Raw genomic sequence first — 15,483 nt, 5'->3', positions numbered from 1 at the left:
ATTTCTAATACTTGGTTGAAAACCCTTTGCTGGCTATGACAGCCTGTAGCCTGCTGGGTTTCCTCCTTTTTAATACCCTGCCAGGCTTTTACTTCAGCGGCTTTCAGTTGCTATTTGTTTGTGGGCCTTTCTGTCTGAAGTTTAGTCTTCAACAAGTGAAATGCATGGTCAATTGGGTTCAGATCAGGTGACTGACTTGGCCATTCAAGAATATTCCACTTCTTTGCCTTAATGGCTGTATGTTTTTTGGTCATTGTCCATCTGTATTATGAAAGGCCTCTCAATCAATTTGACTGCATTTAGCTATATTTGAGCAGACAGTATGTCTCTGAACACTTCAGAATTCATTCGACTGTTTCTGTCCTGTGTAACATCATTTATAAACACTACTGTCATTGCAATGAAGCATTTTATTTGGAGAATGCAGCAAAATGACAGGGAGGAAAGTGCATTTAGAAGGTGGTGATGAGGGTAAGTAAGTTTGCAGGTATAAGTGGATGTGTTTCAGAACAAAATCAGATCCCTTCCAATGCTAAACAGTTCTTCTGTGTAAATGAGGATTGGATGGGTGGTAATGTGAAGTCTAAGTATCAAAAGTGTCAGCCAAAGCAATAAAATAAGTGATTGGTGAATTAAACAATGGTGATTACTTATTATTTATTAGAATTGCATCCTTCATGTGTGGCTTTTATTAAGCAGCAAGTAAGAGAAGCAGTAAAAAATAGGCAAATAAGAATCTCAGAAACTTTATAAGGGCTAAATTGTGAGCTAGACAAGTGGGTCAGTAAACCCCCAAAATAGCAGGTCTCGAGCAGGTTTCCTAGGATACAGTAATTACTGCATACCAAGAATGATTAAAAAAAGACCAACCACGAACCAGCAAATATGACCACATCAATACAGCAATATCAGAACTCCAACAGCAGTAAAGGTAGTGGCACCTTGGGAATTATGATAGCACGGTATTAAAGTGCACACAAAATACTAAGAATGACCCTCACATCAGAAGATATGAGAATAATTTAAAATCAAAATTACCAAGAGACATTTGCTTGAAATTCAAAAGAAACTAATATATACCACACGTAACATAAGCTAGAAGTTAACCACAGATAGTCTGAGTTTGGATGTAAGAGGCAGTTATCCTCATGACTATGGAAAGCATCCAGGGCCATATAAGTGATTAGGCCACATTAATATTAGGTCATGGTGTGGAGTTGTAAGGCTGAAAACGTTGGTTTGCAACAAATTTCCAAAAGTTTTCTATATTAACAGAGCACACACACTTCATTCCTAAATGTTAAGTGATTATCATAAGTTTTTTTTTTAATCAATTAGAGAAACGGTTTAAAGCTGATAACATCATTCAAACTTGAAAAATTTGTGTTGGGATACAATCCATTTGGTTTCACATTGTATTAATTTGGAATCAATATCACCACCTCTGGAATTAGGATAGATTCTATCAAGAGTGGAAAACTCAATCATGTCTGTGTTAAAGTTACGCATGACCCTCCTGATGGGAATGGTAATTTTACCATTTGTTAATAAGTAAATGTACTTATAGATACTTATCCTAAGAGTCCTTTTAGTCTTCCTGATGTTGAAGCAACCACGTTATTAAAATTACTTGTTTGACTTATACACTGCCTACAAACCTATCATACACTGAGTATTTACTACACATGTTATACTTCTAGGGATTCAGGTATTTAGATACAGGGTCTGTTCTTATTTTTGTTCACCCTCTCTCTAAACTGGTTTTCTGTCTCCCCAATGTTCTGAGGGTAATACCCCAGATTTGCAGAAAGTGGCCCATCTTGGTGATCCTGTCAACAACCACTAAAGAATACCTTTTAGAAGGAGGCATCTCCACAGTGAAGTTTAGTGTGAGTGTATTCCAGGGGCAGGTGGTAACAGGAAGCTGGTAAAGCAACCCCAGGGTTTAGATCAACTATTTTTGGAACGCGCACATATGGAGTAGGAAGAAACAAATTATTTGCAACCTTTATGCAGATCGGGCCACTAGAAGGTTCCCTGGAGCAAAAATAAAGTCTTGGGTGTTCCAGAATGCCCCTCCCCAGGAGAGTCATGAAACAGAACAGGCACTCAGACATTTTAAGGTACATAGATTTTGTCCTGGTGTGTTAATCTCCCTGATAATTATGTCAGTATGATAATTATGTCAGTATTTTTATGTCAAAAGCGGTACATTGTTTTGCATGGAAATTTGTTGTTTATTATTGTAGGCCTGTAAATCTTAGGAAAAACTCCTGGCTATGATAAAGTTTGAAACACAAAACATAAATTATATTATAATAAATAATTATAAATAATAATTATAAAAAATAACATAACAACAATACATTTAATTTAATAATTTAATCAAATCAAAAACACTGAAATTTGTCCAAACAAGGATGCAATAATATTGATAAATTGACACTGCATATTGGTCTAGTAAATTTTGAAACATGGGACTGCACAAAGTCCGATGTCACAATCAGGACAGTAGAATCTGGTTTCCTTTCTGATCTTCCTTCCACTGTCATCTTTCTTCGAGCAACAAACCAAGAACATCCTTTGAGACCAGTAAGGCGTTCTGGGTTGCCAACTGCAACAGCACAACGTCCAGGTCTATTCACAGCCATTGACGGTGTTTAGTGGTTCATGACAATACATTCGGAAACTTTCCAAATTAAGTCAGAATGACTCACAGGCCTGACACTCTTTTTTTTGAAGATAATGTAGGCATTTCACAAGAATTGCTCAACAAGATGCCTGAAGATCCTCTTGTACTTCTTTTGCTGTTTCCTCATTGCTGGGTAGAATGTCATTGCTTCATCAGCTCTGTCGACACCTCCCATGGTGTTAATGTTGTCTATCACTACTTGTGGCTTCAATATTTCTTTCCCACCTTTTGTTAGTACCATATCAGTGGAGGCATTATGGACTGTACTCATTAGGCACATATCTTTCTTATCACGACTTCGCAGGGCCATCATTTTGCCTTTCTGCCAGGCAACCATTTCTCCCGTCTTCAGTTTCCTTTTTGCAAACATTGATGGCATGTTGTGCCGGTTAGCCCTAACGGTTTCATATGCATCTGTTTTGTGTTGCAGACGAAACTCGTAAAGTTCAGGAGAAGTATAAAAGTTGTCAGTTGTGACAAATTAGCCCTGATTTTGTGGTGGCTTAATGAGTGAGAGAACAGAAGATGTTGCCATTCCATAGTTGCTGTATTAAGAAACGTTACTATGATAAGTTAGTCTGTCAGGACAATAAAGTTCCCTTGTTTCCCCCAACACTCACTCTGCACTGTTAGGCATATAGTATTAGGCCCAGATAAAGCAATTTAGTATTCATAAAACTGGGTCAGTGAATAATTTGGCAAGGTCCATTTTATTTACCAATCATTGTATTTGATGTACTTTAACATGTTGCTATAGGTATTGCCATGTATGTGTTCTATTTGTGACCTATGCTATTTGAAATAGGCTCTTTAGCTTTGAATGACTATTGTTTTATGTCTGTATGTGATATGACAGCCAGTAGATCCATCACAGAGCTAATGCAATAAATGACACTGGGTGAATAATTCTGGCAGGAAACATGTTCTTGTCTATACTGAACAGGTAATCACCAAGTGGTGGAATCTAATTGAAGACAGATGAGTTTTGCTCACAAATTGGGAGGGTCTGCACTCAGCTCCTGTGAAGGAAAGACATTGCTCTTGAAATAGCATGCTAAGATTATCAGGCCCAGAGTGCCCAGTCATACTTTTGTAACGTGGTAATGTGCATTTTTACAATCTTGAAATGCATTGTCATTTATTCTGAATTGCACCTTGTGTCATCAATGTGATGTGTGGCTTTTGGGGTGTGTTTTGGTGCATTAACCAACTTTCAATTCATTACTTTCAAAATGCATTAACGCAGTGCATGTTAATACACAGCAGTGGTGTGAATAAGCCCTAAATAGACAAGGATCAGAATTAGACACGTGATGTAAATGACAGCTTAAAACTGTCATGACGGTGATTGTCTTGTTGAATAAGCCAGAAAATCTGAGATAAACATTTGCAAGTCTGTGTGTGATCAGAGTCACGGTCAATTTTGAAGACAACCAGTTTGTCAGGGAACCCAAGACTGAAGTATTTAGAACTGTAAGAAATATCTAGGAGACTGAAAACCTAATCTCTTCTCTTTCATCCTTAAATACCACTGTAATGGTAAACCTGGTTTATCCTTTCTACATTGTAAATGAAAAGTGAGCATTCTAAAACTGACTTTTGTAGAGTGGATGGGCGCGACTTAGAAGAAACTCCCCTCAAAGCTGATCTTTATATTGGTTACATTGGCCAACTTTTTATTTAGGTATGCATAAATATGTTAGTGAATAGTTAACAATGTAACATATCTCGTGCAAATGGACACAATGGAAAAAAAAACTTTGTAGCAATTTGGTAGCACCTCTGTGCTTGCAGTTATGTGTAACCTAGTTAGAATGGAACTTTTTTTCCTCAGTGCTAAGCTGTTGACTTTTATCTTATACTGTGGCTCTCTTTTGTTTAGTGCGAAATCCATATACAAGTCATAAATATCTATGTGGAGCCCTACAGTCAAGTATTGTTCTCTTAGAATGGGTTGAACAAATGCAGAAATTCATGTTGATCAAGGTAAGGCTTCTCTTTATAGTAGGTAATAGCTTACATAAAATGCTCCAAAAATTGCACCATTGTGAAACACATTGGCTCCCATATTGTGTTTGCTTAAAATAAATAAGAGGCATAGAATGCAGATGTCAAAGTGATAATGAATTTGTCTTTGTGTAATAAAAGATGTGTGCCATTATTTACACTAACCATCTAGTTCTCTTTGTGCAGTCAGAGAATAAGGTTGTAGTGATTTACTGATACTGTACTTGTAACTGAAATTAAAGGGAATGTGCATTTACAGTACCTGCAAGGTTACCTATAGACAGGGTTGTCTTAACTAAATGTGAAACACCCCTGGTAGGCAATAGTGCTTCCAGCAGGGGCCACAGAGCATTTGGCAAAAAGAAAAAAAAACTTGGGCCTTTCAAAATTTGAGACCTCACTAACCTTGCTCTTGAGATGCCCTGCCCCCAAGGCCTTTTTATCAGTGAGCCTGGGTGATACAGCAAACATGGAATGGATTTTTGAAAACTCACTATTTATTAGCAAATCATTAGCTTTCAATCCTGGACCATAGATTGCAGGTTTGCTGGATGATCAAGGTTTACTAATGAAAATGTATCCTCCTCTTGGAGAGCTTTAATAAATCAGGCCCTATGTGTTCATTAATTAATAATTAGTAAAGAAAATATGTTCCTAAAGAATGTTGGCTTCCATCACAAACTTTAACATAATAGTTGGCCCCTATGTATCTAAATACATTTTGACTCACTGATCCAAAACAAGTATGAAAATCAGAACACCTTATTCTGACCTAAACAACACCTGATGTTCAGACTGGTGTTTTGAATCTGGAAACTGCTTGCCAAAGAAGGAAGGAGGCAAAAAGCCAGTAGCCTTCTTCCCTTTTGTCATAACTAGAACCCCTGTCTGCCCCCAACGGTGGCAAGCCTATTGAAATCTAGAAGCCTCCTTTATTAAGGGGACCTCCAGAGATCCTCCTCTTCACCCTGGTGAATCAGTAGAGTACCCCTTACCTGTCCCCAAAAAGAGGTAAATATTTCCTAGAAATAATAATACCTCACAATAGTGTTATTTTTTTAACTGATTTCCTTTGCAGGGTTTAGAAATGTCCAGGTTACCAGAGTTCACGCAATTGTGTCCAGCCGATCCAGCAAAGGGCAAACCCAGAACAACTGTTCCTGGCTGCCCGGTTGCTAGATTGGCCAGACACATATAAGTAATGACAGCAGCACCACCCACCTGAGCAGAGAGTCTGTTATTGCGTTCAGTCAAACCAGCAAGGAGGCATCTAGTGTCCCTCTTGCTGGATGCATGTAAATAATGCCACTAGCACCTTTAACCAGCATAGCTGCTGTTGCTGTTATCATTAGCATATTAATGTTTAGCAGAACTTAAATTTGTTTGTTTAGCACAATTCTCAATTCATAACTGAAATATATACTGTATTCTCAGCTTCTGAGGTATTTATCAAGACCAATTTTTAGGGTACTAAACATATTTCTACAGGCTATTAATTGACTGGGGGTGTCTTTTCTTCACCATATTGGTGATTATTTAAAACTTTAAAAAACTTGTGACAAAACATTAGACTGATTTAGCAGCCTTTTCATATGTGTCTGGGTATCCACTCTGACAGCCTAAACTTTTTTTTTTTATGCTGGTAGAAACAAAATGTTTGAAAACTGAATGTGAATATTCTTATATTGCTGTAGCTTTGAATGACATTTTAGTAAGGTGGTAACAAATATATAAAAATACAGTGGTTAGTCAATGGTTTATTCATTCCAAACTGATGAGACCCTAAATTCATTTAGTTGCTCTATTTAATTATTTAACCATGTTTTTGTTCATGTTATGTTCATGCAATGTTGTCACTTGTTTTTGCATTTCTAGAAATTGGCAAGTTAAAACATGTAGTCCCTGGGTTAGGAACATTCGACGTACGGATGACTCCTAGATACAAACAGGGCTTCGCTCCTGCGAAGGACGGAGGTTTGGAGGGCGGATGGGGTCGGTTTGCATGACTTGCAGACAAATTTTTTCACTAAACACAGCTGAGACTGAGCTCCTTCTGCAGCCTCTTGTAACTCTATTGACTAAGACAAACTCTGCAGTTGTTTCTTTTTGCATATTAAAGCACCAGAAGTGCTCCGGAAGTTAATGAATGTCTGGGCTCCATAAAGTTTTTTTTTTTTTTTTGCTTTGTTTGTGGTTAACTCACAGTGAGGATTTTATACAGTAACTGACACCACGCTGCCTAATAATATGTTGAAACAAACACCTGTCCTAATTGCATTTAATGAAACAATGTACCTGTTCTGACGTAAGAACAAACCTACAATCCCTATCTCGTATGTAACCCGGGGACTACCTGTACATATAATTTAACTCTCATTGTCCGTATAACACATAATTTACATAATTTGTTTATTGTTGGATAATCAGTATTTTATGTCTTATGTATAGAATATAGACTTCCCATTGCCATGTCCACTTATGGTTTTGGAAATGTTGGTGGTACCTGAACAGGAATATCCCTTGGTTTGTGTGAGTGTAAGCAAGGGAACAGACTTTAACCAGGTTGTGAAATTTGAGACCTTGAATCCCAATTCCACATCATCTTGGTTTACAGAAATGGGTTGGTACATATTATTTTTTATTATTACATACATTCTGCTTTTTTCTGATATTAATATTAGTGCACATTAAATTTCAGCCTTTATACCACAGTAGCAAGTAACATTTTATTCCTTGTCTTTTTAGATACTGCTCAGACAGATGTTGTTCATGTGACACAGTTAGAAAGGGATACAATTCTTGTGTGCTTAGATCGTAAGTATCTCCTCCTTATTTACAACAAAAGGCTAAAGTTGGTGATTCTGTATGCATTTTCTTTTGTACAATGGTTGGTTGTAATAAATCCAAGTAATTTTCACCAGATGTCGGTAACAAACCCAAGTAATCCACACAAAGAATTCAAAACAAATATGTCCATAAATTAGGTTATGTGTAATAAAGTGAAATGAGACAGGGAATAAGTACAAATAAGTACAGTATATAAACACATGAAAAGAAGAGATGAACAAGAAAGGAGATGAATACTGGAGCCCAGAAACCTGCTCCAGTATTTAGAAGGCAGTGCTGCCACCTATAAGTGTAAATGAATATCAGCTGGTTTAGTGCTAGTTAATAGCCTATACAAAGGTATCTCCTAACCAAGGTATTGCAGAGGAAGCATCTCATGTTGGGTAAAAGCAAAGAGTTCTTTAAAGACATTTGCAACCTTAATATTGCAAAACATACTACGGTAATGTAATCGGTTATATAACTATTTCTAAGCGTCAGAATGTTCTGGTAAACTGTTGGGGCCTCAATTCTCAAGTGGAAAGAACATCATTTCACCCTAAACTGGCCACAACCAGGTGCTCATCACACGATTTTTGGCAGAGGTTGTCAAGACAAGACAGTGAAATACTGGGAGAATATGGTCTGGTCAGATGGGGCCATGAGTCATTGCACACACCCTTTTTGGATGAGAAAAAGCACCCAAAGAACATCATACCACAAGTGAAGTTTGTAGTCGGAACATCATGGTGTGGGACTGTTTTTTAGCATATAGTACTGGCAGACTTTATATAATCGAAGGAAGAATGAATAGAAAAATGTACCAGGACAATCCTGATTAGAACCTGCTGCCATCTACTAGTATGCTGAAGATGAAACGCGTAGACATTTCCGCAAGATTATTATCACGAACACACAGCCAAGGAAACTCTCAATTGATTTCAGAAAAAATAAAATAAAGCTGCTAGAATGGCCAAGTCAACCTGACTTAAATCCTAATGAAAATCTATAGAAAGAAAAGATCAGCGTTTATAGAAGAAGCCCCTAGAACCTTCAAGATTTGAATACAGTTTGTATAGATGAATGGACCAGAATCACACCTGAGCAATGCATTGTGACTAGTTTTTTCATACAGGAAGTGTCTTGAAGCTATCATTACCAACCAAGGCTTTTCTACAAAGTATTTACTAAATTTCAATACGCATGTTTATTTTATTTATTTTGTTTTCCCCAAAAAGAAAGTGAGCTTTATTAATAGGCACAAAGAATAAAAACAACATTGAAAGTACAATTACAAAGTAGCATGTGGAAAGAGGTACACAATTTTAATATTATACATCAGATAATATTCTCCTCTTAACTCGTATACCAAAGATACGGGTATATAAGCAAACTATTAAAGTTATAAATATTGTTTGTATAGCTACCAGGTAACATGAAAAGAAAAACATTAGAGAACAAAAATAAATTAACAAAACATCTTAATGGTACCTGAGTGAAATTAAACTTTGTGTGGAAAAAAAGAATGATGTATGCAAGATAGTTGCACCTCTTTATGTCCTGGGTATGGTAATGGTCATATCCAAGGTATTTGGGAGGGGGTAAGGAAGAGAAAGAGCTAAAGCATTTGACACTGTACCCCACAGATGGTTAATATGCAAGTTAGGGTTGATAGGTTTAGAAAAGTTAATCTGTAAATATATAGAGAATTGGCTTAAAGATCGCATCCACAGAGTTGTAATTAATGATTCATACTCTGAATGGTCTAAGGTTATTAGTGGTGTAGCCCAGGGTTCTGTGTTGGGACCTTTAATGTTTAACATCTTTATAAATGATATATTGGGTTTAAAAGTACCATTTCTGTGTTTGCAGATGACACCAAACTATGTAATGGAATTAAGTCCATACAGGATGTCTATATTCTACAAGCAGACCTGGATGTACTGTTTGATTGGGCAGCCAAGTGGCAAATGACTTTTAATGTAGATAAATGTAAAATTATGGACTTGGGAGCTAACAATATGCATGCTTCATACTGTCTAAGGGGAATACTTTTGGGGAGTCAGAAATGGAAAGGGATCTGGTTCTGGTGGATCATAGACTTAATAACAGACTGCAATGCCAAGCTGCAATATCTAAAGCTAGTAAAGTACTTTCTTGTATTAAAAGAGAAAAAGACTGCAGAGATGGAGACATAATCCTGCCCCTGTGCAAAGCATTGGTCAGGCCACATCTGGAATATGCAGTCCAATTTTGGGCACCAGGTCACAAAAAGGACATTGTTGAATTGGAGAGTGTGCAGAGAAGGGCAACTAAATTAATAAAAGGAATGGAGGAGCTCAGGTATGAGGAGAGATTAGCTGAACTGAATCTATTCTCCCTTGAGAAGAGACGTTTAGGGGGAGATATGATCACCCTGTATAAATATATAAACAGTCCATATAGAGAACCCTCTTCCCAATTATTCACTTTGAGATCATTACAAAGAACAAGAGGGCACTCTTTGCGTCTGGAGGAAAAGAAGTTTAAGCTCCAGATAAGGAAGGGATTCTTCACTGTAAGGTCTGTGAAAATGTGGAATCGGCTCCCTCAGGAAGTAGTTTCAGCAACTACTATAGATTGCTTTAAGAAAAAGCTGGATGTTTTTCTAGAAGCACAGAATAAAACTGGGTATTAAGGCTTTAAAGTAAAAATAACAGTAACTGTTGATCCAGGGAACATCCGATTGCCTCATGGAATCAGGAAGGAATTTTTTTCCCCAGTTGAAGCAAATTGTACCAGGGTTTTTTTTTGCCTTCCTCTGGACCAACTATATGTCTTATAGGGTTTTATATCTAGGATATGTTTATTTCCCTAGTGGTTGAACTTGATGGATTTAAGCCTTTTTTCAACCTAACCTACTATGCAACTATGATCTGGGAAGGAAGAGCGCAGAAATAGAAAGCCTTTTATTGAGTGATGTCCTGACCAGGAATTTCTAGGATTCAACCGGATAAAATATCAGACAGTATGTTGGTATGTATGTGTTTTACGGAAATGTATCCAACATGCCCATGTGGAATAGAGTTGTGTCATACCATCTTTTGAGGAATGAATAAGTTCTTCCATCTCCGGTATCTTATCCATCTTTGTCAGCCAATCTTTAATGGAAGGAGTATGTGATGATTTCCATCTCAATTGAATCATCAGCTTGGCCGTATTTAGAATATGGGGGAGCAGCGTTTTTTTTATATTTGTTAGGTTGGGAGACATTATGATGCAGAAGGATCTGTGCAGGGGTAAGCTGTTGTGTCACTTGTGATGATCAGGATAAGGTCCTGCACTTCCTTCCAGAACTTTTGAATTTTAGGACAGTCCCACCATATATGTAAAAATGAACCAACTTTTGCACCACATCCCCAACAGGTTTTATCGCAGTTGGGATTGAGTTTATTAATTGTTGTAGGAACTCTTTACGATCTTGTATGTCTCTTAAAGTTTGTTTTTCTGCATATTTACTTTTTGAGACCCCTTGACAGTCAGCAGGTCGATGTTTTCCCAGTCTTGGTCTGTAAGTTGAGTATTTAAATCTTTCTACCATTTGTTCTATATATAGGATTGACTAAACCCTGGAGGATTGGCTAGTTTTTTTATAAATTATAGATATGACGTGTCTAACTGGTGCTGGTGATAAGCACAATTTTTATAAAGTGGTGGTGCGTCTGCAAACCATTGGTCTCGTTTTGGAGCTATTAAGAAAATATCTCACTAGGAAATTTGCCCACCATTGCAATGATGAGTATTCTGTTTCATCGCTGTCATTGCAGGACTATCGGTCTCAGAAATTGTTTCTGTCAAAAAAGTGTAGTGCTGTTATGTGCCTATTTGCTTGTCACTGTTTAAGGTACTCTGGAGATTGGCCTGGAACAAAATCAGGATTTTTCCATTTACGGGACAATGGTCCTGGTATTGTAGAAATTTTGTGATAGTGACTCACTAGCCCAAAATAGATAATGGAACTGCCAATAAAAAGATTTTCTTTTAAAGTAGGGTTTACTTGTCAAAGATCTACCCAAGGTAAGTACTGTAGTTCACTTACTGTAAAGAACTGTTCAATTTTGACCCAGTCTTTGGTATCCTTATGCGCTTTCCAGTCTTATATTCATGATAAATGGCAGGCCCAGTAGTATTTTTGGATATCTAGGAGACCTATGCCCCATGTTGTTTGGGTGCTGCTTAAAGATGGAATGCGACTCTGGGTTTCTTCCGGCCCCAAAGAAAGGACGAAAGGAAGACAACAAGCTTTTGAAAAAAGCCTCTGGCAAATAGATGGGAATTGCCTGCAATAAATATAAAACACGTGGGGTCACATTCATTTTTAAATTTGCAGCCCTTCCAAACCAAGAAAAGATAGATTTGTCCCACTTACGGAGATCTGCTGTGATTCGTAGTATTAGGGCGGCAAAATTTAAATTATATAGTGAGTCTAATTCGGGCGACAATTGAATTCCTAGATATCTAATAAATTACTTTTCCATTGAAAGGGAAATCGTTTTTCACAGATCTGTCTTCACTGGAAGTGAAATATTTAGGGCTGATGATTTCCCATAATAAATTTAAAAAAAGGTTTGATATGAAAATGATCTAGAATTGATTAAGAGGGCTGGAAGGGATGTTTGTGGATGAGAAAGGATAAAGTGAATGTCATCTGCAAAAGTAGTGAGTTTATATGATTTTTCTTTATCTTTAATCCGGATATAGAGGGTTATGCACGGATTTGGCAAAGTAATACCTCAAGGGCTAAAACAAAAATTACCAGTGAGAATGGGCAATCCTGTCTTGTACCGTTTTTGATGTAGAAGGAGTCCAACATGATGCCGTTGACCCTTACTCTGGCTGTGGGATTGAAGTACAGTGTCAAAATTTGGGAGCACATTTGCTTAGGGATACCAATGTATGTTAGGACTTCTGCCATGTAATCCCAGGCCAGCCTGTCGAATGCCTTTTCTGCATCCGTTATTAGGAAAAAACAATCTTTATAGTTCAATTGTGCCCAATGTGCTAAGTTGAGCATTTTAATTGTGTTATTCCTTGCCTGTCTCCCTTGGACAAAGCCCACTGGATCCAGATCTACAATGTATGGAATCACAGAGAGAAGGCAATTAGCTAAGATTTTGGCATATATTTTGATTTCCACATTTAACAGCGAAATGGGCTGGTAATTACTACACATTTCATTGTCTTCTTTTGAAATCACTGAAATATGAGCCTCTAGAAAATCCCGGGGTAGAGCATGGTTATCAGGGAGGGAAATGAACAATGCCAGAAATGGCACCGCTAAGGTAGAAATTAAAGTTTTATGATACGGGGTTGTTAATCCATCAGGGCCAACGCTTTTGCCCGGTTTTAGCTGTTTTAACGCTCTCATAAGTTCTGTTTCTAATATAGGAGATTCCATTCTGTTAGCTTCTTCTTCAGAAAATTTGGGTGGTTCATATTTAGAGAGAAATGTTTTGTTGTCTGAGTCTGCTGGTGTTTGTCTAGCATAAGTAGCTGGGGAAAGATTATATAGGTTCTCATAATACATTTTAAATTGGTTTGCTATTTCTTCTGACTTGGCATAATTGTGACCTTCTCAGTCTCTTATTTGTCATTTGCGGTGTTCCTTTTTTACAGAGATATAAATTACAGGTACAGTAACCAAAAACATTAAACAACACAGAGAGTACTGCAAACAGAAAGAAAAGGCGAAACATTCAAAGAAAGCACACAACAAGGTTATAAAACAAACAGTAGTACATGCACAAATGCATAAAATTTGGTTGATTATAACAGTTCGTGTTTACAAAGCCGGTGCATACAAAAAAATTGTTTCAACACATTATTAAAAAAGCAAAACTTTATCAAGATGTCAGGATACTATGAACATGACCCAATCCAGTGCAAGTAGGTCTTCTTCATGAAAAGTATATGACCACTAAAGATAGTTAATCTGGATTTGTGGGCCTGTTGTGTGGACTATTGATTGAACCTGTAAAGATAAAAACGGAATCAAGTAGAAAGGATGGGAAAAAAAAACAGAAGAAAAAAGGGTGGGGGAAGGAGTGGGTCAGGCCTACAAACCAATTAGGTGGTGACTTCGTAAATTATTACCATTACACAGAATTAGGTGTGCCTGGGGGCCATCCCCGATCAAACCTTCCAGAGTGAGTTGAGATAAATGTATCTTATGAAGCCCAAACATTTCAAATTTGTCATGGTGGTCATGCAGCCTGGCAGTTAGCTGTACCTTGAACTGAATATCCCATATATGGTCAAGGAGTGCTGTCCGGGGGGGGTGGAGTCAGATTTACAGTACCAGGAATAAGGCATCTAGCAGCCGTTAAAATATGAGCCATTAAACGTTTATGGGGTTTAGGAAGATCACTGATAGGAAGCCCCAATAAATAGGTCAATAGATTCGGGGGAATAGGTTTTTTAAACAGCTCCCCTAATAGGTCATTAACCATTCTTCATTATGCGGTTATGTGTGGGCAAAACAAAAAATATGATGTAGAGTGACAACCTCAAAACCCACCTCCAGCAGAGGTTACTTGTATTTGAAAAGATCCTATAAAGCACCTCCGGTGTAAAGTACCAGTGCATTATTATTTTATAAATAATTTCCTCATATAAAGTGCACAGAAAACTTTTCTGAGCTTGTTGCCCAAGGATTTTCAAACATCCTCCGGAAGAGCTCTACCCAGAATCTGTTCCCACTTTTGCACATAGGCATGTGTCACTACTGGAAAATTTGAATCTGGGTAAAGGACCTTGTAAATTCCTGAAATTAGACCATTCTGTGAGGGCCCACTGATACACCATTTCTCAAAGAAGGTGATTAGTGGAAGTAAAAGATCCTTTGTTAAAGTCTGTGCAATGTGCCGAATTTGTAGATAACTATAAAAGGAGATGCCTGTTACCTTAAATTTCTGGAGGATCTCCTGACAATAAAAGCTATGTCATGCAAGGGTGTACTATTTGACCAAAATGAAAAAGCAAGCCCTCATGCCATGGACGAGCCATGTGGTGCGTTGAGCTGTCTGGAATTTATGCAAAGTAGTATTTAACAAAGTCTGGTACTCCTAGGCCTCCTGCACTACAAAGGGAGCACATTACTGTTTTAGAGAGTCTGTTTTTTGTATCCCTATATAAAATCCAACACTGTCGCCTGCAGTCTCCTAAGCTTCTTCAGAGGAACGGTCACTGACAAAGTGGAAAATAGGTATAAAAATTTCGGTAAAATAGACATTTTAACAAGAGCAATACAACTGAAAAAAGAAATTGGTTGTATTTTCCACTTCCTGAAAAGGGAAGAGACTTCCCAGAGTAAGAGGACATAATTACTTTTGTACAACGTGTGGTATGTGGGGGTTAAGTAAACTCCTAAATATTTAATTGAGTCTGCCTTAAAAATTATAAGGGTAGAGGTGTCACGGTAGCTGCAACGCAGGATAGTGGACCCTCTGTGTCACCAGCTCAGTTGGTAGAGACATGCACAGGACGCAGAGTCTAAGCAGCTGCCCGGTCTTCACCAGAGCCTCTAGATGAGGGTGTTGCACTGCCGGCAACTGCTGACGGCAGAAACAAGACGTGGTACGAAAACGAGAGCAGAAAGTGGTCAGGGCAGGCAGCGATCAGGAGTAGTCAGGGTCAAGCTGAGGTCAATACATGAAGAGTCAGGAACAAGAAAAACAAACAGGAACCTGAAAGCAAAACCAAAGGAACTCCTTGTTCAGGAAACTTCCTGTTGCCCTTAACTTCCTTTTAAGGGCAGGTCATGTGATGGATGGAGCCATGTGACCTTCTGCATTCTATCCTACTACCAGAGGTGGTCCTGGAGATTAAAGGTTGGTGGTGTTTACATCTCCAACAGTAGGGGAGCGCGTCTGTGAAACTCTCTAGTCCTCTGAGGTAGTGGAGCAGTTGACTGGGAGTCA

General features: G+C 38.0%; 1 protein-coding gene across 8 annotated transcripts in view; it reads left to right on the top strand.

The window, feature by feature from the left end:
* Nucleotides 1-15,483, top strand: part of MAP4K3 (mitogen-activated protein kinase kinase kinase kinase 3) — a 325,471-nt gene that overhangs the window by 278,931 nt on the left and 31,057 nt on the right. For 6 of the 8 annotated variants that reach the window (XR_011920412.1, XM_072409172.1, XM_072409170.1 and 3 more), the window contains 3 exons: nucleotides 4,575-4,678; nucleotides 7,148-7,319; nucleotides 7,445-7,513. Coding sequence is in view for 5 of the 8 variants with exons in the window: in XM_072409172.1 (XP_072265273.1) it covers nucleotides 4,575-4,678; nucleotides 7,148-7,319; nucleotides 7,445-7,513 (345 nt within the window). In the remaining 3 variants the exon portion in view is untranslated. Of the gene's footprint in view, nucleotides 1-4,574; nucleotides 4,679-7,147; nucleotides 7,324-7,444; nucleotides 7,514-15,483 lie in introns of all 8 variants that reach the window. The other 2 variants (XR_011920413.1, XR_011920414.1) reach the window with 1 other exon arrangement.

This window comes from Pyxicephalus adspersus, chromosome 4 (assembly GCF_032062135.1).
Source record: "Pyxicephalus adspersus chromosome 4, UCB_Pads_2.0, whole genome shotgun sequence".
NCBI classification, from domain to species: domain Eukaryota; kingdom Metazoa; phylum Chordata; class Amphibia; order Anura; family Pyxicephalidae; genus Pyxicephalus; species Pyxicephalus adspersus.
The sequence above is the reverse complement of the archived record's forward strand: the minus strand, read 5'-3'. Positions and strand labels throughout refer to the sequence as shown.